Source organism: Talpa occidentalis, unplaced genomic scaffold (genome assembly GCF_014898055.3).
Source record: "Talpa occidentalis isolate TD23 unplaced genomic scaffold, MPIMG_talOcc4v2.1 talOcc4.17, whole genome shotgun sequence".
In the NCBI taxonomy this organism is placed as follows: domain Eukaryota; kingdom Metazoa; phylum Chordata; class Mammalia; order Eulipotyphla; family Talpidae; genus Talpa; species Talpa occidentalis.
This window is the reverse complement of record NW_023601754.1, coordinates 36,872,851-36,897,904: the sequence shown is the minus strand read 5'-3', so window position 1 is coordinate 36,897,904 and position 25,054 is coordinate 36,872,851. Positions and strand designations below refer to the sequence as shown.

Genomic DNA, 25,054 nt, shown 5'->3' with positions numbered 1-25,054 from the left:
GGTCCTAGCTCAGCTTCAAAGTCAAGAACATCAACCAGTCGGGAAATAATTGTCCGCTCTGAGGATGACCCCAAACCAGCCCATGGCATTGGAACGTGGGCTCTGGAGCCAGGCTGGCTGGGCTCAAACCCAGCTCTGCTGCTTTCTAGCAGAGTGACGGGACAAATTGCTCCATCTTGCCAAGCCTCAGCTTCCTTCTCCTGAAATGGGCCTGGCAATAGAACCTCCTTGGCAGGGTGATCATGACCACAAAAGGGAGGCTAGAGAGGGCCTGGCACATGGTGGGCTCTTGGTAAATGTCAGCCACCAGCAGCTCGCTGTCACTGGGCAGCCGCACGTCTGCAGGACACAAAGAACAACAGACTGGCCTGTGTCTCAAGAAGCTGAATGGGTAGGGGGAACAGGCACAGCCAGTGTGCAGTGGGCGTGGGGAGGGGGACAGGGAGGTCATCGGGGAGCTGGGATGGGGGTCTCTGCCTCTGACTAGCTTCCAGGTCTGGAGCAAAGATCTGGCTCTCCCTGCACAGCATGACCACCTGGGTGAGGACATCTAAGGAGGGCCCGTCATGCTGGTTCTGGCCACCAGAGGGCGTGTGAGGCAGCCGTTGGCAGGACGGAGCTGGGGGCTCTCCAGATGCTGGGGTGTGGATGCAACGGGACCACCCACAGAAAAAAGACAGGAAAAACGCTGGACTTTCTCCCTCCAGCCTCTCCTGATTGGCGCACTCGCCATGGCAAGGGACATCCCTGAAGTTCTGTTTTTCACATGCGGTGAATTTGCCAACTCTACTAGGTTTGGGCCTGCTAAGCGGATCTTTGTAGCAGGGCTCGTTCATGTCCAGGTCCCAGCTGCCTGGAACGTGGCCGGTGCTCTGGCAGCATTAGCTTAGTGAAGACATGAGGACTTGGGCCTCATCGTGTCAGTGATTCCTTGGGAGCAAGGTGGCTTCAGCAACATGGTGCTGAAGTCTGTGTGCCCTGAATTTGGCCCCAGGAGGGTGACTGGCTCACCTGTTTCCCACACCATTGTAAACCCAGTGCGTGGAGCCGATGCCCTGGTAGTCCGATGCCCAGTAATACAGACAGGAGTTCACGTGTAAACTGTAGAGCAGATAGGCGGTGGTCCTGATCACTCTGCAGAAGACGAAAAGCATGAACACAGCAGCCAAAAGGGTGGTGCCGGTCTCCCTCCCCAGGGGCCGGGACTGCAGGGAATAAGCCAGCCTTGCCCTCCCTCCATGCCCACGTTGAGATTGCCCCCTTGAAGCATCCTCCCTCCCAGCTGCCAGGCGGGATGGGTGCTGGCCCTGGGACCACTCCGTGGCTGGGGTGGGTGAACTTCATGCTCTCTTGAGAGGTGCCAATTAGGAGTGGCAGTGCAGGAGCACAGTTGTTACAAGGGGGACTGGAGTTGGCACAGAGCTCCCGACAGACAATTTGGGGCTCCAGCGAAGACAGGTGCCAAGGAGAGGGACAGACGGTGTGTGGAGAAGGGCAGCGCCATGAAATGTGGAGCAGAGCTTGTCCCTGAGCGTGACCTGACGGGTCTGGAACCCCATCCTTGGGTGCCCCTGATGGCCTACTGTGTCTTTGCAACTGTCACCCAATGTTTGAGCTGGGTGACGGGCGTCCATTCCCTTAAGGGAGACCAAAATGAGACCAGCTCCCTGGAAATGCGGGTGAGCCGGGCGTGTCAACCTATGTCTGTCCTCCTCACAATTGGGGGAAATGGGATAGTCCTGGTTCTCTAAAAAACAAACATCCCTTGGAGAAGAACCAGGAAGAGGCCCTGCTTCCGGTGGCAGCAGGGCCTGCCCGGCCAGGGGGGCTTGCGAGAGGAAGCAATGGGGGTAGAGAATGTCTGGCTCCATTCTCGCTGCAACGAGGCTCCATCCTCGATGTGAGTGCACATACGTGTGTGCCCATGTGCATGCCAGTGTGTGCGCACGTGTGTATGCAGGGGTGGAAGAGTCTCACCTATAAACGTAGGCTTTACTGAGAATGGCTTCCAGGCGGTTGTTAAATTCAAAGAAGGCCAGGTACTGGGAAGAAGGACAAGGTATCAGGGTCACCCCCGCCCTGTGGGGTGGCTGTGCATAGCACCCCAACCCGGTCCCCACACTACACTGCCAGGCCTGAGGATGCTTTCTGCAGCCCCTGGAGGGAGGGTCCTGGAGAGCCGATGTTGATAATCAGAGGTCCTTACCCCTTGGGGCTCCATCACGAATCTGCCGAGAATCACAGCTCATCTTCCCACAGAAAGTTCATCTGCTAATCACACTCTCATAGTTGGTGCAATGTCAGGGGGCACTGGCCCTGAATCTTATCACGAAACTTTTAGGGGTCCAAGCACCCCCAGCTAAGGACCCTATATAAGCATTGGGTACAGTCAGAAGCGTGGGAGGGTGAGAGAATTCACCAGAGCCAGAATGGGGAGCAGAGCAGGCAGAAGGACCGAAGTACACTGCTGAGGGGAGTAGGGGGCGGCAGGAGAGGTCTGCGCACCATGTGGGACCCTTGCCTAGGGGCCGGGGATCGAACCGGTCTGCAGAAGCTGCTGGCAGCTTTGCAACCCAGCGCTCAACCGCTGCGCCACCGGGGAGGCCCTAAGGACCCTGTTTTTGATGGGTTTTTTTGGTTGTTGTTTTTTTAAAGATTTATTTATTTATATAAGAATGGGGTACAGGGTCTCCCCTGGTGGCGCAGCGGTTGCGTGCTGGGCTGCAAAGCTGCCCGCAGCCTCTGCAGTGTATTTCATCAGTCTGCCTGTTCTGCTCCCCGCTCTGGCTCTGGTGAATCTTCTCACCCTCCCATGTTTCTGACTGTACCCAGTGCTTGTATAAATAAATCTTTAAAAAAAATGGGGTACAGGCCAGATTCGTGGGAGGGTGAGAGGACTCACCAGGGACAGAGCGGGGAACAGAACAGGCAAGCTGATGAAATACACTGCTGAGGGGAGCAGCAGGCGTGACAGGAGAGGTCTGCTGCGCCATGTGGGACCCTCACCTGCTGGCCGGGATCGAACCGGCGCTGCAGAGACCGCGGACAGCTTCACAGCGTGGCACTCAACCACCTGCGCCACCAGGGGAGGCCCTGTTTTTGATGTTTTTGTATAATGAAAATAATTCTACAAAGAAACAGCATCCCTGACACCCCCCACTCATGTTGTCCTATGGCTCATTCGTGATGATAAAAGTGTAGTAACAACCGCTCCTCTTGGCCAGGGCCTCTAATGGCCCTGCTTCCCAGGCATCTCTGTATCACATGTTTACACAGGCACTGAATTGGCACAGGGAGTCCAATAACTTGCCTCAAAGCACCCTGCTGGTAAGTGTCAGTATTTGAACCACATCTGACCCCAAAGGGCAAGCTCTTTGCATCACGCTACACCCCCTCTAGACCTCTACACACAGGCTTTTCGATGTTTGGAAATAACATCGATGCCATAAGCATCATCTCGGTATTGGTCCTAATTTCCATCCAGAGTTTGCACTGACTGCAGAAGGACCTTGGACTTGGGCCCCTCACGTGAGTCTGGAAGAACCACATCTTCAATGGTTCTAAATGTAGGCACCTGAGAAATGCACACTCACCACAGCGAGGATCTCCCTGCACCCCATCTCCCCCTTCCCAAGAGAGGAAGTGACCTCTGCAGCTCCCAGGAGGCCAGCACAGGTCAGAGAAGGCTGCCTCTTCCTTCCAGTTTCCCTCTTCCTCTCAGCAGCCAGGAAGATCAGCAGCAGCATCTATGCCAGAGCCCAGCAAGAGGAGCTTTCTTTTCCATAGGTACTTGCATCCTTCCTATTTTTGCTCTGCCCAATCTCTCTGGGTTATTAAAGGTCAATGCACTTGCCTCTTTTGTAAATCCCCTCATTACCATTTTAAGGAAGCACCATAAGCATCAATGAGAAGAAAGATGAATTTAATTAGTTGACAAAAAACTCAGGTAGTTAAGCACAGCCCTGTGAAGCTGTCCGCAGCCTCTGCAGTGCCAGTTCTATCCCTGCCGGCCTCAGAGCAACCCACATGGCGCAGCAGACCTCTCCTGTCTTGCCCACTGCTCCCCTCAGCAGTGTATTTCGTCAGTCTCCCTGTTCTGTTCCCTGCTCTGTCTCTGGTGAATCCTCCCACCCTCCCGTGCATCTGGCCTGTACCCCAGCTCTTGTATAAATAAAAAATAAATCTAAAAAAAAAAAAAACCCAGTTGGGGACTCCTGAGTACTGGCTATTAAGCCTGGTCTCTTTAATGGACAGTTGCAGGTCTCTGTGCCACACTGAGTCACCCTGGCAGGGACACCAGCATCCCCAGAGGCAGCAGAAACTGTAATGACACTGAACAACAGCCATAAGGAAACAGGTTGCTAGCTACACATTCAAATCCACCCTGCCACTTCCTGGATCCTGTGACTTGGGCAAGTCAAGTTCCCCTTGCTTTCCAAGCCTCAGTTTCCCCAACTTTGGAAGGAGACCATCAAAAATCAGCAATCCCACTGTTGGGAGTCCCTGAGGTAACTGAAAGCATAGACAGAGGAGATAGATGGTCAGGGTTCAAATCCAGACTCCACTCCTTCCTACCTGTGTAACGTCAGGCAAGTTACTTAACCTCTCTGTGCCTCAGCTTCTCGTGTGTAAAATGGTGGGAATACACACCCACCGGGAGCAATGTAAGGGCAAGCCTGTGTGAAGCACCAGAGAAACATGAAGAGTTGTCCTGAGCTTCCCTTGGGCCACCCCACCCCGCACCTCCCAGGTGCACCGCTCAGGCTCAGGGCTGATCTACAGGTGCAGGGACACCTGCTGGAACACGGCGTTGGCGCGGGCCCCGGGAAGATGCCCGTCTTACCTTCAAACAGCGGGGCAAGCGGAGGAGAGGATTCACGCCCATTTTCAAGTAGAGAAAGTCCAAGGGCAGGAGGCAGAGCACATCCATCTGAAATCCCAGGGGACACCCCAGTGCATGACCCAGGTAAGCCCAGGGATGTAGGGTGCAAAGGAGGGCTTGGAATGCCCAGGGAAGGCCCAAAACCGAGGGCAGGAGGCATCCCCCCAGCAAGCAACAGTTTGGCTCCCAGCCTCTGCTGGCCCTGGAAGGGACCCAGTCACCCTGCCCTGAAGCAGCCAGACCCTGGAGACCCTTCCAAGATCCGGCGGCAGCGAGCACCCCTGCACCCACCTTAAAGCGGCGAGATTTCATGTAGTTCTGGCGCATCTCCTTTTTGTCTGTCTGCAAGAGAACGAGCCATGAGTACGGGGTGGCCTGTGAGCTCATCCCGACCCACAGGGCTATGGTGGAGGCCCCGGGCACCCCACCTGCATGACGGGAAGGCCCTGAGTGCACAAGGTGCATGTCGGGGAAAGCCTTAGGGCCCACAAGTGAGGAGGCTGGTCTCCCCAGGCCCAAGGTCACCAGGTAGATGGAAAGCGAGGATGCTGGTTTTCTCTTAGTGTGGTCTCACTTGCACCTTATTTGCTGAGGAACTGACAGCCGCCTGGATTCACCAGGGAAGAGGTTGCCCAGGAAATTCATTTTCCTCGAATCTGTTTTAGAGGCACACCCTCCGCTTGTCTGCCACAGCGGAGTAGGCGCTGCCAGTCAGAACTGGGACGCCAACAGTGACTGTGCTGGACACTGCGCCCGTCTGCTACAAGGTGGGGGCGATTACTAACCCCACTTTACAGGTGAGGAAACTGAGGCTCGGAGAAGGGGTACAGCTCGCTGTGGTGGGGCTGGGATCTGAAACAGGCCCACGCACACGGTGGAAGCCACTTCTCCACCTCTGACGCCATCAGGTGCCCTAGCGCCACTTCACCCAAGACTGATAGGTGATAATTGAATGTATCAAAGGCGCGTGAAATAAGCAACGGGGTTGTTGAGGGCACATGTGCTGAGCTTTGCTTGTACATCTATCTTCTTGTCTACTACCACCTCCTGAAGGTTCTGGCCACAGGGCCTACTCCCAGGCACCCCCAGACCCCCCAACCTGCGGGTGACTCACAATGATATCCCCCCCTCTGACAAACTGCAGGCGCAGCTGGAACACGGTGATGTCCAGGAGGTAGATGAGGTCGCACAGGTAATCCATCAACAGCCAGAGGTGAATGTTGTCAGATGTCTGGTACGGGAAGGACCAGCGCACTGGAATCAGCCAGATATTCCAGTTCCAGGCCAGCACCACGAAGAACAGCCACAGGATGTACATCAGGTCTGGGAGCAGGGAGAAGGCAGGAACATGCTAGAATGTCAAGTAGAGCAGGGCTCCTCCCGGTAGGGTTAGATTGGGGCTTCCCTCTTCTCATTTGTTCACACTTTCCCATAAGCAACACATGTGGCTCTTCTGTAACTTAGAGGCAAAGGTAAAACTAGCTTTGATTTAGAAATAAATGACTGATTGGCCCCAATAAATCATAGCATTCTGAGGAAGGGATAAGGGAGCATGTAAGATAATAGATGGCTATTAGAAAACACCTGCTTCCATTCTTATTGAAATTATTCTCCCAAAATATATATTTCTAGTCTTAGTAAAGCATTCATAGGAGATGGACAGATGGTTGGACAGATGGATGGATGGATAGACAGACAGGTGAAGATGGACGGATGGATGGGTGTATGGATAGATGAGCAGATGGATGGACAGATGGTCAGATGGATGGATGGATGAACAAACAGGTGAATGGATAGACGGACGGATGGATGGATGGACATATGGATGGATGGACGGAGATGAATGGATGGATGCATGAACAGATGGATGGATGGATGGATGGATGGATGGATGGATGGATGGATGGATGGATACCACAAGTCACTTTTATTTTATTTTTTAATTTTTTAAAAAGATTATTTATTTATACAAGCACTGGATACAGTCAGAAGTGCAGGAGGGTGAGAGAATTCACCAGAGCCATAGCTGGGGGCAGAACAGGCAGAAGGACCAAAGTACACTGCTGAGGGGACCAGCGGGTGCTGAGGGGAGCAGCGGGCGGCAGGAGAGGTCTGCGTGCCCACAGGTCACTTTTGGAGACCCACTGGGCACAGGGTTGGAGTGCTTCCTCCCAAATGACTGCTTATGTGACCTTGGGAAAGTCCTTCTCTGGCACCTGTCCTGCCCTCCTCAAGTCACACCAAAAGGTGAGATAAGAAACTAAACTGTGAAGTGCTGTGCACACATGAAGGGTTGGTATTCCTGAGGAACAAAACATGGCTTTAAAGGAACATGAGAGAAATTCACTTCAAAATGGAGGAACTTCTGCCTTTCCCAGAGGAGCAGCTTTGGGAAGGAAACAGCAAGAGCAGGGAAGACCTGGCCAAGTGTCAGGAGCCCTGAGTCTGCCACTAACTAGTTGTGTCTTAGGCCAGTTAACTGCTCTGTGCCTCAGTTTCCTTATCTGTAAGATGGGTGTGATCCTCTGTTCCTCACTCAAGGATTTTGTTCAGTTTGGGGTCAAGAGTCCATGGTTTCCCCTCCCACCACCTGCCCTCTTATATCACATGATGGCAATGCCCAGGGCCAACCCAGGACTCACTGGTTAGTGGGTCGATGCTCTGGGGAAACTGGTACTTCTTCCAGGGACGGCGCTTGAACTTGCAGCACAGCATTTCGCAGTAATGCTCTTCCTCAGCTGGTGCCTCGGTCGGCTTCACCTCTGGGGCTGGCTCTGGGGTCTTCTTGGAAGGGGCTATAGGATGACAGTCACCATCTCACCCAGCCCTGAGGCTCAGGTAGAGGGTGCAGAGAGAGAGCTTACAGCTGCAGACCTGGGCGGGCTCACAACCAGCTGCAAGCTCTGTATGCAGAAAACAGGGCGCTCTCCTGGATCAAACCCCACATTTCCTCTTAAATGACCTAGGTACCCTCCCCAAACTCTTAGCAGCTTCTGGTCTCAGGAGTTTTCCAGAACAGGGTATTTCTGGGCAAGATGGATGCTTGAATTGAATGTCTGCTTCTATCTATATTTGGGCCCCCTTGGTTTCCTCTGGAGGGCTGGAGGTGTTTGTACCCGGGACTTCAACCCCCCGGGGTCGAAAGTCAGGGAAACACTGCCCTAGGTTTCTCAGAGCAGGAATCTCAGCCCCTTCATCACTAAAACAAGATAGTAAAGGGGCTCTGCCTTCTTTTGCCTCAACAGCGATGACTTTTGGCCCCTGGAGAGTAGCCTTATGGGTTCAATATGGCTGTTTCCAGGTTGAGGACTGTAAAGACGGGTTCTGCGAGGCCCAGTGTTTGTCACCATGAGTTATAAGGTGTAGCTGTCTTCTGGAAAGACCTAGAAGGCCTCCCTGATAAGACAGCATGGTTCTTAGATCCTCCTGGGACCTCAAAAGCAAGAAACTGTCAGTAGCCCCATAGGAATATTGCAGTGGAAGCCTCTGAAAAATAAGCTCTCTAATTCCATCTGAGTGTAAGAGTCAGGGACACATCCTGAGGTCACCCGCTGCCGGCCAGTGGGAAGGGAGCAGGTCAATGAGGGCACCTTTCCTGCAGAAGGGGAGCCATGTACAGCTGGGTCATTGGCCAGAACTTTCACCTCCTTTCCTGATTATTCAACTAACCCTTTGCCTATGGACCCACAGTCCAGAGAGGTGCCCTGTGCTTCTCTTGTGCACCCCAGCATTCCAGGGGCCATGATTTGACAGGAGATTTTAGGAGCCCCGCTCCCCCCCTGGGCACGTGGCCATTCCCCAGCTCTGGACTCACAGGGCTTGGGGGTCTCCTCATCGGAAGTGACATCAGGATCGATGAGCTTCTCCTTCACCTTCTCCGTCCGTTCCTTGAAAAGCTTCACCAGTTCCTGGAGACGGTCATTGATGATGGCGCTGTTCTGGCTGGCTGTGGAGGACGCGCGGTCCTGGCCACTGTGGAAACACCCACTGAAGCTGAGCAACTGAGAGGGAAGGACCCACGAGGCCTGATGGAGGAAATCCTGCCCCAGTGCCCCTCTGACATCAGAAACAGCAAAACTACTTTAATATGTCCTTGGAGGAAATTCAGCCTGGGGATAACGCCTGGTGCGCTGGCCCAGCTTCTAGAAAATGGACCAAGTTGCCTCTGACTCAGATGAGTTACTCTGAATAGACTGATTCCTCTTGAAATTGAGGGGGAAACTGTTGGGACTCAGTTCAGGGCTGTTAGTTCCACTTTGGGGGTCACATGAAATACACATCCAGGACAGATCACAGAGGGCAGGACTACTTTTTTAGTCTTAGGAAATAGTTGGTAGGAAAAAAAAATGGAGATATATTATATAATCCTTCAGCTATATGCCTTAACTTTAAGAATTAAATTTGATGAATTTGCAGAGAGAGAGAAAGAAACAGACAGAGAATGAAAGAGGGGCTGCCTGCCCTTCTGCTCGGGGTGGGTGAGGACCCTGGGGGAGTGGAGACACCTGTGAGAACCAGCTTCCTGTAATTGACTCACTGAGCTGAGTGTAGGACTCATGTATACAGATTTTTCCCCATATATTAAGGCATCAAAACTCCAGTTAACTGTTCCTCTCGGGTTCAGTTGAGGAAGCCAGCCTGGAGACAACCTGTGGTGGGTCCTGATGGGACGCAGCACCCAGTTGTGGTAGAGGTAAGAGCCCACATCATTCTCACCTGCTGGGAGTACTCACCACCCAGGCAGGGCCACATTTCCCAGATGTGGCCATGTGAGCTCTCAGCAATGAAATGTGAGTAACATGCTACTTGCAACTCACTAGATCTGGAGATCTCTCTTTCTAGTGGTGACAGCAGGATCTTGCAAGCTACACCAAAGTGGCAGAGTCTCTGCTGGCTGGGTTCCTGAATGACTGCATGGAGCAGAGCCCTCCACCAACCTGAAACACCCCTGGTGACACCACTGTGACATCTAAGACAGCTTCGGTTTCTTAAGTCCCTGAATCTTTGGGGTCTATTTGTTACAGCAGCTTCACCTACCTAATACGTGCATCTCCATGTTGAGCTTATTAAGAATTTTCAAGGGTAATTTTTAATATTAGACCTGCCTGTTTTAATATTATTTCTGCTTATTTTGTGATATTAGGTCCCAACCTTACTCCTTTCCCCACTGTATGAGATGTGACCCCACCATATGCCAAAATGGACAACCGGACTATAGGTGAAACTGAGATATTTTCCTGTTCCTTTAGCCTTTCTGAGCTTTCCATGACTCTGTTAAACATAGGCTCCAAAATTACGGGTAGATTATCAGAAGAAAAGCCCAGAGTTAACTGCAGTCATACTAGGGGCTGTGATGGGGATTCCAGACCACAGCCCAGTCTCAAACCCTTCAGGAACACATCCCCCATTGACCCAACCTTCGCAGCTAGACGTCAGAGATACTAGTCCAAACACCTTCACTGTGACCTCCAAACATTGTTCCGCAGACCAGCTGCCTCCAAATCACCTGGGAAGTTCGTAAAGCTATGGACTCCCCAGGGCCCACTGTCTGTGGTTCTGGACAGAACTGGCCAGCGAGAAGCAGCCTGGGTTCAGCTCTGATTGCTACTCGGCAGCCACCGGTAAATCTTCCTTCCACACAGACACCTCCCTTGGTCTGCTCATTTCTACCCGCCCTTCTGACTCTGAGGCCCCAGAGGGTACCCCCACTCACTCAGTGCCCTGTGGGGTTGTCGGATCCGACCAGGCGACCACAGGGGACTCAGCTGGCGATAACGCCTTGAGCTCTTCAGCTTCATCATCTTGGGAGGGCAGCCTCTTCCTGCAAGGACACAGACATGGAAATGTCTTCAGTGAAGACAGGGATCCAGGGGGAAGTGCATCCACTCCAAGTCCTTCGGATCACCCCAAGTGAATCCATGGGGTGCTGGGGGCAGGGGATGATATAGCTGAAGGGTCCTCATTTCCCTGCAGGGAGACACAAGGAGAGAAGAAGGGCACCGCCATCTCTGGACCCCAATCTTGGCATCGTCCCTCAGCCTAGCAGTAAGTAATGACTATGACTTGGCAGCCCTGCCCCTTAGCAGCGTGTGACCTTGGCGAGTCACTTAAACACTCTGAGCCACCTCAGTGTCCCCCTCTGTAAAATGGGATCAATCCACCCAACTAAATACCTACCATCCAGTTGAGCCTCTTCATGAACATCTTTCTCCCTTCCCCTTCTAGTCTAAAGTCTCTGCCCTCCCAGCTCAACACTACTTCCCTTCTAGAACACACCACTCTCAGCTGCTAGAGAATGCCTGTGGCAATGATGTTCAGTCTCCAGCTCAGGGTGTGACCCTGGGAAAGCCCCATATCCTCCTGAGCTTCCGGCTCCCTACTGAAGAACAGAGACTGAATAAGATCAGGGTCCCCTGTCTTTCAATTCAAGTCTGCCACGCAGTGCCACCGTCGGAGCCCTGGGGTCTTAGCTGACCATGTGTAAGTCTGAATCTTCCCATGCTCGACCACCAAGTTTCGGGATTCCACCAGCTGGGCTTCTAGAGGGATGCAGAAAGAAGGATATGCAGCCTTTGCTTGAGTCCAGAAGTCTCTTAAACTAAGTCACTTAGGAGGGCAAAACTCATGCATTTGCCTCTTTCACACTCTAAAACATGGCCACACATGAGAAGACTAGGGGGGGTCACGAGTCCCAAAGCAGGGACCCACACCCAGCCCTCCAGTACCCAGCCTGGGTGTCCTCTCCTGCAGTCCAAGAGTCCTGAGGGTGGACTTAAATCAGCTGCTACACCCCAGCACCCCCCATGCCTGACCCAGTGCTAGGCCCTTCTCAGGCCACAGCTTGCTGAACACTCAAGCACCAGGAGACAGGTGAAGTCTCATCCCCACTCAGCATGGGAAAACGGAAGACTAGAAAGGTTCCACAACTTGCTTCTCGCCTCCCATCTGGAAATTGGCAAGCAGGGATTTACTCCACACCACCGGGTCCCTCTGCCCGGCCTGCGCTTCCCGTGGCTCTTTGGCTCATATCAGTTGCCCTCAGTGCTGATTCCACCCCTGAGCCTCAGAATTCTCCCCTCTTTGAGCCAGGCTCCAGCGCAGGCGCCCAGTTTCTCCCAGCCACCTTCACGCTGGCACTCTCTGCCACAGCCTTGCTTACGTGATGACTTGTTCATTGCTCACTCTGGTGCCACTAGAATGGCAGCTCCACATTCAGCTCCACTAGAATGTCAGGCCTTGACAGGCCTCCCCAGCACCTAGAGCAGAACCTGACACCTGAAGACATCGACAGAGGCTTGGGGAGGGATGCAGGGAGGGAGGTATGGATGGATGACAGGAACAAGGTAGCCACAGGCCCACTCCATCAGCAGGAGGCAGGAGGCTGGGGTCTAGGCAGGAAGGGGAGTCGAGGGGATGGAGGGAATGGAGAAGAATCCCCAGTTCTGACACCAACTCGCTGAGTGACCCTGGGCCACTACCTCTCCTCTCCCCCCTCTCTGTCCTCAGTTTCCTCATCTGACAAATGGGAGCACAGTGCTGTGAAAAGGCCAAGAGAAGCATAAAAGGTGACCTGTGGGTCCCCGTGGCCGATCCCGGGACAGCGAGGGTGTCGGATTTGGCCGGAGAAGGTGGTTGCCCCACAGGGGAGGGAGGTTTCTCTTCTACTATAAGGGGGCGGCTGTCAGCGTCAGCATCTTCCACCTGCACCTCCGGGTGCTCCTTCGTGGCAGCCACTGGGGAAAAGATGGAGGGGACAGAGTCAGTGAGAGAGAAGCCAGCCCCGGGGCCTGCTGTGTTGCTGCAGAAAGCCACAGGAACCACATCAGGGTTTGGGGGTGGGGGGGCTTCTGGTAGCCTCCCCTCCCTGCAGGGCCCCCAAGGAGAGCTCCATGCAGGGTGCAAGAATGCAGAGCCTAGGGCCTCCCTGGTGGCACAAGGGGTTAAGCACCGCACTATGAAGCAATCCGAAGCCTCTGCAGCATGAGTTTGATCCCTGGTCTGCCAGGGAGCAACCCACATGGTACAGCAGACCTCTCCTGGCTCGCCCGCTGCTCCCCTCAGCAGTGTATTTCAGTCAGTCTGCCTGTTCTGCTCCCCACTCTGTCTCTGGTGAATCCTATCACCCCCCAGCATCTCTGACCTATATCCCACCTCTTGTATGTATAAATAAATATTAAAAAAAAAGAGAGAGAGAGAATGCAGAGCCCAGGGGCCTGAGGCCACGGCCACCTCAGTCACAAGGCTGGAAGTCACAAAAGGAGACACAGCAGCAGGGGAAGCTCCTGGACACCGCCCGGAGCCCCGCTCTCCAAAGCACAGTCTGGTCTCCAGCCTGGAGAAGCACCAAGGACCCGGGGCTCGGGAAGGGGTCATAAGGACACTGAGTCCTAGGACCAGGCCTAGCAAAGCCTGGCTCAGCTGCTTCCCCAGTCTGGGGCTCAGTTTCCCCAATCTCAAGGTAGGGGTGACCATGCCTCCCCAGGCCTAGGCCAGGAGGACATAAGTTTTCACGCTCTTGTAGCGCTTCAGTGGAGACACCTGGAAGTTTCTCCAGTGGAGAGTAAGCTCATTTCTGTAGTGTGTTTCTCCCTCGTTGGATACCCGTTTTGGTAGTTCCTTGTTTCTGTACATCCAGAAGCACCAGAAATTCACCAGCTCAATCCCTCTCCCAGTCTCTGACAGGCCTGGGGCCATGTCCCACTGAACTGAGTCATCCCAAGGAGCCTGGCATGGCCCTGCTCAGGACTCCTTACCCACCCTGGGCCTATGGGGATAGGTGTGCCCTGAGGCACAGCTCAGAGGATGCTGAGGGGCTGGCAAAGGCCCAGATACACCACCATACATGAGCACGACCCCCAAACAGCAGCCAGAAGCAGCCTGGGCTCTACAAGGCAGGTGCATACCTTCCCAGTGGGTAGCGAGGCATGTATGTTTCAGGGGTCCAGGGTCACACCTCTACAAACGGTTCTCACGCCACACCCCAGGACGCCTCCACCATAGCCCCAGTGAGGGGAGGGGGTACATTTTGAAACAAGGGAGAAGTTTAGCCAGACAAACTGATGTCCCAGGCTGTGGAAAGCAGGAGAGAGCATGAGGTAGGCCTGAGGCATAAGTTGGAGGGCGGCCGAGGGGTGTGGAGCAGCCTGGACAAGGGCACCCACTCAAAAAGGGTGGGTGAAGGCTGCTGAGTAACCCCCAGCATGATCCCCCTGGGGCAGAATGTGCCCGGCCTCTGCATCCATGAGCCTGGCTCTGGAGCCTGCGCCCCGCAGCAACTGCCTCATCGGGAGTCAGACCCTGCTACCCCAATCCTCCCATAGATGTAGAGAAACCCCTAAGCCTGGTATTTCATTTTCCACCAGCTTGGCAAAGCAGAATTCAAAATAGGAATGATATTAGTTTGTATTATATTGATTTAGAGAGCAGGGATAATACTATTAAAAATATAAAGAATAAGATTGCCTGATTAAATTAGTTCAGACGATAATAATATTTACAGTAAGCACTTCCTATGTGCCTGCCAAGCATTTGTTTCACTGAACTTGCAATGCTTTATATATATTAACTCTCCCCCTGCCCAGCCACTCTGCCAGATCCTTATTTCTGTTCCCGTTTGGTGGATAAGGAAAATGAAGCAGAGACATGGAAAAACTGGCGGCAGAGCAGGGATTTGGAGGCCGGCAGCCCGGCTCCAAGATGAAACTCTTGCTCATCCTCAGGTCGGTGACCAGCACACACCACACAGAGGCACCGAGCAGGGGCATTGAAAGCAGGTGCTCCCTGCACCGCCATTCCCTTGTCTCTGTAGACAAGCCAGCCCACTGGCCCAGGACTCTGGGAATATTTCCAAAATTTGGAGCTCCCCAGGGCTAAGGGAAACACAAGTTGATTTGGGATGACACAGACAAGGCAACAGGTCACGTGGCGAGAGAGCATTTGTCCCATTTCAATTCTCGCTGGATGCTGAATGTGCAGAGAAGTCTCCATTAGCGCTAGGATGGCCTCCAGCGCCCCCAACATCTCCTAACCCCCCCTCTGTGGCCCTGAGAGCAGACCTCAGTGGAGATTCCTCAGCAGACTAGCAGATTTCTCTAGAAACTATCAGCACGACTTTGTTTTCAGCTTTTGTGCCTGTTTCTATATATGTCTTCGATTTATGGCAAGCCATGCTTCGATTTATAGGAAGATCAAGTTTCCTGTTTGAATACACTTAACTAAATAAAAGAAGTGAATCCATGGAAAGAAGAAGTAAGCAAATAAAGGGAGGAGCTTGTGGGGCTGGAGTTGGAGCCATTAGAGAGAGTAGGTTTAAGGTTTGCCTAGAAGACTAAGACTGGGATGCGATCCCAGGCCCCCCAGGGATGATTCATGGGCTACCTCCCTGCCCACTCTGTGCCCACCCCAAGCCTGGTAGAGGGGAGGAGAGTGGATCAAGGAAATGTTCAATTCTACCTGTCTGCTTATCACAGAGGCACCCTCGCCTGGTGTTGTCCAAAAACAAACAAATCACAAGGGAAAGTGGACAGGCCTGGCTGGAGTCAGGGCAGAAGGTAACAGTGCCAGCAGTGGTGCCAGGATGACCCCCTAGCACTCCGTCCTCAGCCAGCAAGCACCCAGAGCCTGTAGGCCACTGTGGGGTCTTGTCATAATTGGATGGATCCTCCACACTGGGCCATTGGTCTCCCAGTTGGCACCTGAAGGTCTATTTCTTCCCGAGAGGGATTTGCTGGGAGGATATCAATAACCTTTAGAAAGTTTTCTCCCAGCCATCTCTCAAGGACAGTAGATTTTATCCACAATGGACCCCCCAAAATTTCTTACACTCTATTCCCCTCTGCTCACTCGTCTCGGTCACCCAACTCCCTGCCCCAACCTCTTGTCCTGGAGAGTTGAGTGACTTATTTAGACTCTGGTGTGAGTGACTACCTGTCAAAAAAAAAAGATCTGCAGAAAGCCTTAAATAACCCAAAGAAATGAATTGCTAATTGTGGAATTTTAGCCGCCAGGAGAAAGGGATTAACACCTTTCAATCACCACACAGTAAGATGAAGGCACTGATCAGCAGGGGAATTCGGGGTGGTTTTCTGGGCACCTAACTAGTGCTCCCAGACCATGGCACGGCCCCCAGGCTGGAATCAGCACAAGCCATGCAGAAGCACACATCCCGGCCGAGCATGCTGGGTGGGCGAGATCACGCTACCTAGGCGACGGATGGAGCTCCTGGTTTCCTTGGCGAAGCTGGAGTTGGACAAGGTTGTTCTCCGGGAGACCAGGACAGGGATGCGGGTGATGGGTGGGCGGTAGCTGGGCACATTGGGGAGGTGGTCCACCAGGTTTGGAGGGGCCGCCTGGCCAGGCAGCTGGTCCTGGACCAGGCGATTCAGCTCCACGTCCCGGCCTGGCTTAGCCATGTTGCTGAGGCCAGCGGGTCTCGGGTAGAGGTCTGGGGGCTGCAAGCAGGAGCACAGGTTTGGAGGAGGCAAGGCAGCAGGGCTGCTCCCTGCTGGCACCAGCACAGACCCGCCTGTGCTTGCAGCAGCCCCGCCCAAGGCCTGCAGCATCACTCTTGTCCCTGGAGTTCAACCTCGAATGCGTCACCAAGTCACAGGACTGATGTACCAACAGCTCTGATGGACAGTCCCCAGGCCCCAACTTCGCATGTTCTCTCGCTGCTAACCAACCCCCAAGCCTTTCCCATCTCAGACTCAAAATAGTTAGAATGAAAGAACCCAAAGCTCCTCAGGCTCTTAGACTCATGAACTCCGCACTCAAATATTCTTAGCCAGTCAGATTTCCATCCCAAGGAAACTCGGAGCTTAATTTCACAACCAAGCAGAAGTGAGGCCTTCCCCGGAGCCCCGGCTTCCAAACCGACCTGCCTATGGCAGCCTCGGCTAGGTTTGGAAACGTCTGTTGCCCAGCCCCAGGCTGGAGAGTCTCACTTCCTGGTCTGGGCGAGCCCCTGCTCCAGACGTCACCCTCCCCTGTGCTTCCGACAAGCAGCAGCGGTCAAGGCCATCGCCTCTGCAGCACTGAGGTACAGACAGATGACCAGGAAATCTTGTTATAATGCAGATCTGGTTCAGCAGGTCGGGGGCGCGACCTGAGAATCTGCATTTCCAGCCAGCTCCCAGGCGACCCGGCGCTGCTGGTTCTGGGTCCACACTGGAGAAGTGGCACACGGAGGTCACGTCTCCAGGCCACTGCGTCTGCACCTGGGTGAGCTGGTCTTACTCACCTGTGTGAGGTAGAGATTTAGTAGCTTCCTACAGCCTTGTGCTGAAGCTAACGAGACACAGAACAAGCTCAGGACACAGGGGTAGGAGACCTGGGTCCAGGCCCTTCTCGAGGCTGCCTGGCAGGCTCCTCCCTCAAAGCCAGCCACAGGGCCGGGCCCTTTCAACGCACTGTCTCCCCTTCTCTGTCTCCCAGCAACCCATGACAGTAGGTATACTTGCTGCCCCCCTTTTCTTGATTTAGAAGCCAGGAGAAGCCAGAGCACTGGCTCTGAGTCACACAGAGAGACCGCGGGAGGATTCGAGAGTGGAACGTGGGTCTGTGCCCTTGACCTCACGGCCACATCCTGACCACATGGGCCTCAACTTTCTCATCTGTGAAATGGCCCATCCACCTCCCGGGGCAGCCTGAGCACTGGGGGCTTGAGGGAGGTTAGTAAGGAGCCGGTGCCCAGCCCCCGGGTTCCAGCCCCCGGGTTCCGGCCCCCCTGTCGTGGACCGGGTGGTGGTAGGTAATAGCCAAGTGTGAGCAGGGGACACCTGCAGGTCTCAGCAAGAGCAGCTCAACAAGAGGCGTGGAGTCTGGGATACACCTTAGCAAGGGTAGCCCCAACCTCCGCTGGTACACGTTGTATTTGAGGTGACCAGGAGCCCAGAGAGCCACAGCCCTAGTGAGGGGTAGGGGTGGCAGGAGGGAGCAAGTGGGGTTCAGGGGCCTCAGTGCCATCCCCCCTGGGGCTTGTTTTTTCTTTTTTTTTTTCTGCTGAGATTTTTTTTGTAAAACTGCATAAATACCAGGTGTACAGCTTCTCCCCACATTTGTCTACACCACCCCAGGCCTACACCACAGGCTAGTCTCCATCCGCACACATCCAGTCAAGCCCTCCACCCAGCCCACCTCCTGCCTGCTCCCCCAACCCCCAAGGGTAACCCCCATTCTGCTGTCAGAGTTGAGGTACATGTTCCCTGTTTCATTTTGTCTCTTTACCGTCTACGTATGAGTGAAATCACGTGGCGTCTCCTCCTCTGACTTATCTCGCTGAGCATAAGAGCCCAGCACAGCAGAGGGGCTGGGGCTAAAGAAGGTGTGGCCTGGTACAGCAGAGTATACCCCTAGAGCTTCTGAAACAACGTGACCCCAAGATGCGGGGCGTGGGTTCTGCCTGAGGACAGAGCAGGCAGAGGGGCTGTCAGGATGGAGATGGAGGGAGGTGGCTCAGCCTGAAAGTATCCCCGATGTCCTTGTGCAACTGCCACCCACCCCACCCCACCCCACTCCTCACACCTACCTCCGGAGCGGGCGGCCTGGGCCTCCTCCTGCAGTGCCTGCAGAAAATCAAGTGGAAACAGCAGCTGGGGCCATGCCCCACCCCGTCCGGGACCTGTCAGGAGGTCTCCCTCAGGGGTCCTCTCGGGATGGCTCTGCTCCTTGCCATGATGTGCTGGTCAGGTCCTGCTTTCTGGGGCGCCCGGGAGGTGGCCTCCACCCTGAGGAGAGCAGTGCACACGGCAGCCCGGGCCCCAACACCTGGGCTTGTCCCACGGAACAGGGGAACTTCCGCACACAGCCCTGTGCAGGTGGGGACAAAGCAGCCGCAGCAGTGGCCACAGCACCCCCACTGGCACTGCACTGCCCAGTGTACAGCTGGGTATACCCCCCCAGAGAGGGAGTTGGAGTGCCATTTACAAAGGTGGCCCCTGAGGCCTGGCATGGGAAGGTCACTTGTCCAGGCCACCTTCTTCCCACCCACAGCCCCTGAGTGTCACCCAAGACCCCTGGGTGGCGACACTATCTGACCCCTGATGTGAGCAGGCCCCACAGTCGCACCCCCCACTGTCCTGTCTGAAAATGCCCTGTAAACGAAGTAGACAAAGCCCAGCCCCCTCCACTGATGCCAGCTCAGGCCTCAGAGGTCTCCCAAGAGCCTGGCCTGTGGCTACATACCTGGCGTGAGGCCCTCCTGGCCTGGGTCCCGCCTACTTCACTTGGGTCCTGGCCGATCTGCGCCACCAGACAGCTATCCAGTCGGACACTGTGCACCCAGGGGCGGGAGGAAAGGGTCGGGGTTAGAGGTGTTGAACTATCCCTGAAGCCTGCGGAGTGCCAGGTTCTGTGCCCTGAGCCAAGCACAAAGATGCCCAGGAGTAGGTCTCGCCCACACCAGGCTGCCGGCACAGGGGTCGGCAGATCCCAAGTCCAGCTAACGATCCCCCCGTCTGAGACACACACACTCGAGCAAAGGACAGTGAAGGGCACAGCCAGAGTTCTACCTAGGATGGAGGGCTTCCCAGAGGAGGTGTCTGTGACCCAGCTCTTGAAGATGCTGAATTGACTATGAGAAATAGGCGGGGAAGGGTGTCCAGGAAGGGGGAACAGCATGTGCCAAGACAAGCATGAAGGATGGCTTGAGGTGCTGTTCTCTGGCGTGTGACCAAAGGACATTACATCGTGTTCAAGATAAGATATATGCCCAGCATTTCTCATCTGAGAGTCTCTAGTCACCTCTGATGATACAGGGAGAGGCAGGGAATATGAGAAAAATAAGGCCCAAACAGGTAAATTGACTTTCCCATAATCGCACAGCAAATTGTACCACAGCACACAAACCTCTACCGCAGGCCCTGGTCCTTTCCAAGTCATGAGATCAGAGCCACACTGAAGCTTCTGAATGTCTCAGGGGTCCCTGGTCCCTGCAGGCATACAGGAGTGATGGGGTCAGGGGGAGGTTATAGGGAGGGAGCAGGGAGGACTATGGCAAATCAGAGAACACACGCTCTTCTGAGTTGGCAACCTCATTTGGCAAGAGAAACAAGGGCCCGGTGACCACATCTTCCAGTTCTTATGTCCCAATTTTTAAAAGGAACCTGAACTACCAATTTTAAAAATGGAATCTTCTAATTTAAAAAATAATAATAGGGCCTCCCCTGGTGGCGCAGTGGTTGAGCGCTGGGCTGCAAAGCTGCCCACAGCCTCTGCCGTGCCAGTTCGATCCCCAGCGAGGGTCCCACATGGAGCACAAAACTCTCCTGCCGCACCTGCTGCTCCCCTCAGCAGTGTGCTTCGTCAGTCTGCCTGTTCTGCTCCCCACTCTGGCTCTGAATTCTCTCACACTCCTGTGCTTCTGACTGTACCCAGTGCTTGTATAAATAAATATTTAAAATAATAACAATAATAAAAAATAAAGGTAGAATCTCTGAATTGTTAGATGCTGATAGATAATCCAAATTAATATGTCTATATTAACATGCAGATACCCCAAACAGCATGTCTTCCAGCTAGAATGGACCCTTAGATGTCTGTGTGTGACCTCTGGGTTAAAATGATGACTCAGGGGGCCTCCCTGGTGGTGCAGGGATTAAAGTCTCGGCACTATCATGCTATCAGCAGCCACTTCAGTATGAGTTTGATCCCTGGGCAGGGAGCTGATCCACATGGCACAGCAAACCTCTCCTGTCTCACCCACTGCTCCCCTCAGCAGTGGATTTCAGTAGATCTGCCTGTTCTGCTCCCCACTCTGTCTCTGGTGAATCTTCTCACCCCTGCCCCCCCCACACACACACACCTCTAGCCTACACCCCAGTTCTTGTATGCATAAATAAAAAAAATAAATCTTTTTTTAAAAAAGATGGCTCAGGACCAGGGGTAATGTGATTTGTGTATTGGAATCAGGTTCTGTTTCCTGACAGCCCCAGGCCGGCCCACAGACTACTGTTGCCAGGGGTTCACCGAGGATGCGCTGCTGTGCCTGTTACCCAGAAAACCTAGATTCCCTGGGCTAAGTGGCAGCCCTCCCAAGGTGGTTAAGGAGGTGAGGGTGGGACAGCAGCCCCAGACAGTTAGGAGCCAGCAGCCTGGGCATGGGAATCAGCAGGTGATCATATTAGCACAGCAGATCCCATGGGCTGTGTGCCAGGCACGGGGTCAACACAGTGGCTCCCCAACCTGTGATGGATGCTGCCCCCAGTTTAGAAATTGGAGGCCCAGAGACGTCAGATTGTCTGTCTATGGTCACATAGGCTCTGCAACGTGTCTCTAACCCCAAGGCCATGTCCTTAATACTCCGCTGCCAGCCTCTGAGCACCTGCTTGGTCCCTTGTGACCGGGCAGGGTTGGGGGGAAGAAAGGGGGGGAGTCAGGGGTGTCTGGATCATCCAGACACCCCGTTCACTTGATTTCTCCTTATCATACAGATATTTCCAGGATTAGCAGAGTCAGACTTTCTACCCTGCCCAGGAAGAAACAGATTTCCTTAAAGAGACAAGTCACAAAAGCTAAAGCACACTATGACTTTCACGGGGCCCCTTCATTTGTAAAAATAGAATTAAAACTATTTTGTGACCGCATTTCTATGAAGATCCCTATGTTCATAACAAACTTAAAACAGGTTCTTCCATCTACAAGCCCATTTGGGGGGATTTGACTTCAAAGGAAATTAAAATGTCTTTGTGGGTCCCTCAAAAATAGTGAGGGGAAGGTGTCCCCCATTCTTGAGGGAGACATCTGCCCTAACAAAACAGTGGGCTGGGCCACTTGCTGTGAGGGGTCTGAGTGGATTTGCTTTCCCTGAAACAGACATAGGGGACTCCTCAGTTCTCAGAGCACAGTCCCAGTCAGGGCTTCTGGTCAAGTCAATCCCAGAATCAGGTCAAGAAATCACTGTATGGGGGCCTCCCTGGTGGCACAAGGGGTTAAGTCACAGCTCTATGAAGCTACTTGCAGCCACTGCAGTACAGCATGAGTTCGATCCCAGCCAGGGAGCTACCCACAGGGCGCAGCAGACCTCTCCTGTCTCGCCCGCTGCTCCCTTCAGCAGTGTATTTCAGTAAATCCGCCTGTTCTGCTTCCCATTCTGACTCTGGTGAATCCTCTCACCCCCTACACCTTTGGCCTACACCCCAGTTCTTGTATGCATAAAGAAATAAATCTTTGAAAAAAAAAGAAAAGAAATCATTGTATGGCCCTGGGCAAGTGCCCTAGAAGATTCCCTCAGTCTTTCCGCGTACATGGCTTATTTGAGTGAGGGCAGAAGGGCCAGCGGGGAACGCATTAATGATTAATGATTAATCATTAATGATGCACGCCTGAAACTTACAGGGTTATAAGGTGATGTTACGTCAACAAAAAGTTTAAAAAGATCAAAAAGCCTCCTCATACAGGTGTGGTCCTGGACGCTTCAGCTCTGAACACTGGGCAACAGCTTTCTTGCATTGTGGTGCCAAGTGAACCCCAGTTCTGCACTTGCCGGCAGAACCCCCCCTACTCCAACAGGCAGGGCACTGTCACTGAGCCTCAGCCTCTCATCTGTGAAATGGGATAATGATGTTATCTCCCTTCACACAGCGGGAAACAAGTGTGAGTCAAATGGAAGCATTATTTTGATCGTTCTTATCACGACTGGTATTAATCCCTGGGGAGTGGCGTTCTGTAGGGCTATGAGCCACCCACGTGGTTCAGGAAACATTTTGCACAAACATCTCCAGCCACCAAGACATCTAGCAAGTTCTGTGGGGGGGGGGGAGGCTGTCAGCATTGCCAGGGGCTGTTTTGGGACCTATGTACTCAAGGTTGGGTTGTCCTACTAGCAGTGTGCCCAGTCCCTGCCAAGCCCCTCTTGCCTGGCCCAGAAGCAGCGGGCCATCAACTCCTGGAAAGTTCCCAACTCCCAGGGATTTCCAGACAGAGGAACAGACGGACTGAGGTGGGTGGGCATCCCAGAAATTCCCTGGCTCTCCAAGTTAAAGTTGCAGGGTGTAGCAGCCCACTTCTCTGCCCTCCCCCAGGTCACCCAACAGGCTGCACCCCCAGGTGAAGGTCCTTACTGTCAACTTCAGTAGAACACTCCACCCGACACAATAACCCCAAAAGAAGGAAGGAGGAGAGCCCTCAGGGAGAAGCAGCCACCTACTTGGGTCTCGCTGTCTTTGCCAACAAGGATGCCCATGGTGCGGGGGTTCAGCCGTGGGCAGGGACATTCATCCCAAACCGGGGTCTCGCGCAGCGTGGAGAACCGGAGCGTGCTAGCCCGCTCTGAGTCTGCGAGGCAGCTCCAGAGCCTTCCTGCTTCTAATCAGATTGAGGGGACAAGCAGGGAACTCTGCAGAGATGTCCCTAGGGAGGCCAGGTGGGGACCGAAAGGCTGCGGTTGCTAGGAAAACAGGAGCTGCTGCCAGCAGAGACCAGGTCGCTAGGCGACAATCTGCCCGTTACCAGGGCCCGCGCGTCATCAGTAACCCCTGTGCCTCCGCAGAGCTGGCCAAGAGCATCCTCCCTGGCAGCCACAGCCCAGACTGCCTGTCCTGAGCCAGACTCCCTCTGGCATGTCAGACGCCACCCTGGGCTCACTCACTCACTCACCACAAGCCTGCATCCCTCCCCAGGCAACCTCACCCCAAAAGCTCTTGAGTTTGAAACTTGGGTAAACATTTGTGTGTGTGTGTGTGTGTTTCTGCAGCATTGGGGGGTAACTGTATGCATGTGCTTTTTGCATAAAGTCTCTGTGCATGCATGCTGGCCGTGTGGGGGTGAAGTGTGTGTGTCCCTGCACACGTAAGTGTGTGCATGGCCATGTGCATGTAGCTACTGCATGTGTGTGAGCACTGGGTCACCAGTCTTCATGTGTGCTCAGTTCAAGAGCAGAGGCATGAAAGGGGTTTTCAGGCCTAAGCCCTGGGCACACAGGTTTGATGGGGGAAAAACCCCCATGCACTGTAGTCTACACAGAGGTGTGGAAAGCAGGGGCGGACAAGGCTGTACTAACCAAGCTATGTAGCCTCCGAGGTCTTCTCTGAGCAGCCTGGGGGGCTGAGGGCAGTGTTTGGGTGGGTGATAGAAGCCACAGGGAAGGAAGCACATGTGCTTTGGTAAAAAAAAAAAAAAAAAAAAAAAAAAAAAAAAAGATTTTCATAAGTCAGAGGAGCATATGGATGGGACAGCCGTAGTGTGGTTGTGAGCTCCCTGTCGCTGGGGGCAAGCAAGTGGCCAAAGATAGAATTTCTATAGGAGAACTGGCAAGGATGGCTAAAAGCAATGCCACTGGGCAGACCTCCAGTTCTGAAATCCTGTGTTGGACTCAAGGTTTAACTCTTTCACAATTGGGACTGAAAATGACCCTTCATGGGGAGAGTATCAGTGTCCATCAGTGGGACACTCACTCCAGGCCAAGTCCCGCCACATTGGTTATCACGGCTGTGCTTCTCACCACTCCAAGGGTGATGATCAGCCCCCACGTTCCACTGTGGAGGCAGGAATTCTGTGGCATATGCCATGTGCTTAGGTCACTCCACTAAGTCCGTGCTGTCCTGCTTCCGAGGAACAGCTTAGGGATGGGCATGGGCTGGGGTTAGCATGGACAGTGGAGTGGAGGATGGGGGAGACCGCAAGAGGAGAGAGCAAGAGGACAGACATACTCAGCCTGACCTGACAATGACACAGCCTCCTCGCTGCTCTCCCTGCCATAATCTCTCCACAGCTGCCGGGTGGTGACACTCGCCTGCTCAAACCTTCAATAGCTCCCCATTGCTCCCTTCCAGGTGATCAAGTGTAAGGCCTTCACAGTCTGGCACCACCACCTCAGAGGCATCACCTCCCACCCCTTCCACCAGCTACACTGTCACATCCCGGACATGCGTCCCGCAGCAGATCACACCTTCCTTCTCGAAACACTTTCCGAACTTGGCCTGCAGGCTCTACATTCTCGCCAACTCCTTCTCCCTCTCTCTGGTACCACATCCTCAGTATTTTCTGCTTCCTCGTCATCCCCTGGGCCTCTACTCGGACCTAGGGGCTTCTCCTGTACCCACACTTCCTCCCTGGCAGCCCCTCCAGCCCCGTGCTTTCCAATTCCACCTAAGCAACCACACCCCAGACTTCACACCCCGTCACCCCCACTGTCCAGATTGCAGACTCCTGTTCCACTGCTTGTCTCGCCTCCCGCGT

General features: G+C 53.8%; 1 protein-coding gene across 1 annotated transcript in view; it reads right to left on the bottom strand.

Moving 5' to 3' along the window:
* The window catches only part of CNGB1 (cyclic nucleotide gated channel subunit beta 1), a 58,521-nt gene that overhangs the window by 17,679 nt on the left and 15,788 nt on the right, over positions 1-25,054 (bottom strand). The window contains exons 14-24 of the mRNA XM_054697504.1: positions 19,064-19,151; positions 18,408-18,444; positions 12,453-12,615; positions 10,596-10,703; positions 8,697-8,854; positions 7,525-7,677; positions 5,997-6,205; positions 5,174-5,224; positions 4,844-4,930; positions 1,978-2,042; positions 1,012-1,134 (exon numbers count right to left, since the gene is read on the bottom strand). Of these exons, the coding sequence (XP_054553479.1) occupies positions 1,012-1,134; positions 1,978-2,042; positions 4,844-4,930; positions 5,174-5,224; positions 5,997-6,205; positions 7,525-7,677; positions 8,697-8,854; positions 10,596-10,703; positions 12,453-12,615; positions 18,408-18,444; positions 19,064-19,151 (1,242 nt within the window). The remainder of the gene's footprint in view (positions 1-1,011; positions 1,135-1,977; positions 2,043-4,843; positions 4,931-5,173; positions 5,225-5,996; positions 6,206-7,524; positions 7,678-8,696; positions 8,855-10,595; positions 10,704-12,452; positions 12,616-18,407; positions 18,445-19,063; positions 19,152-25,054) is intronic.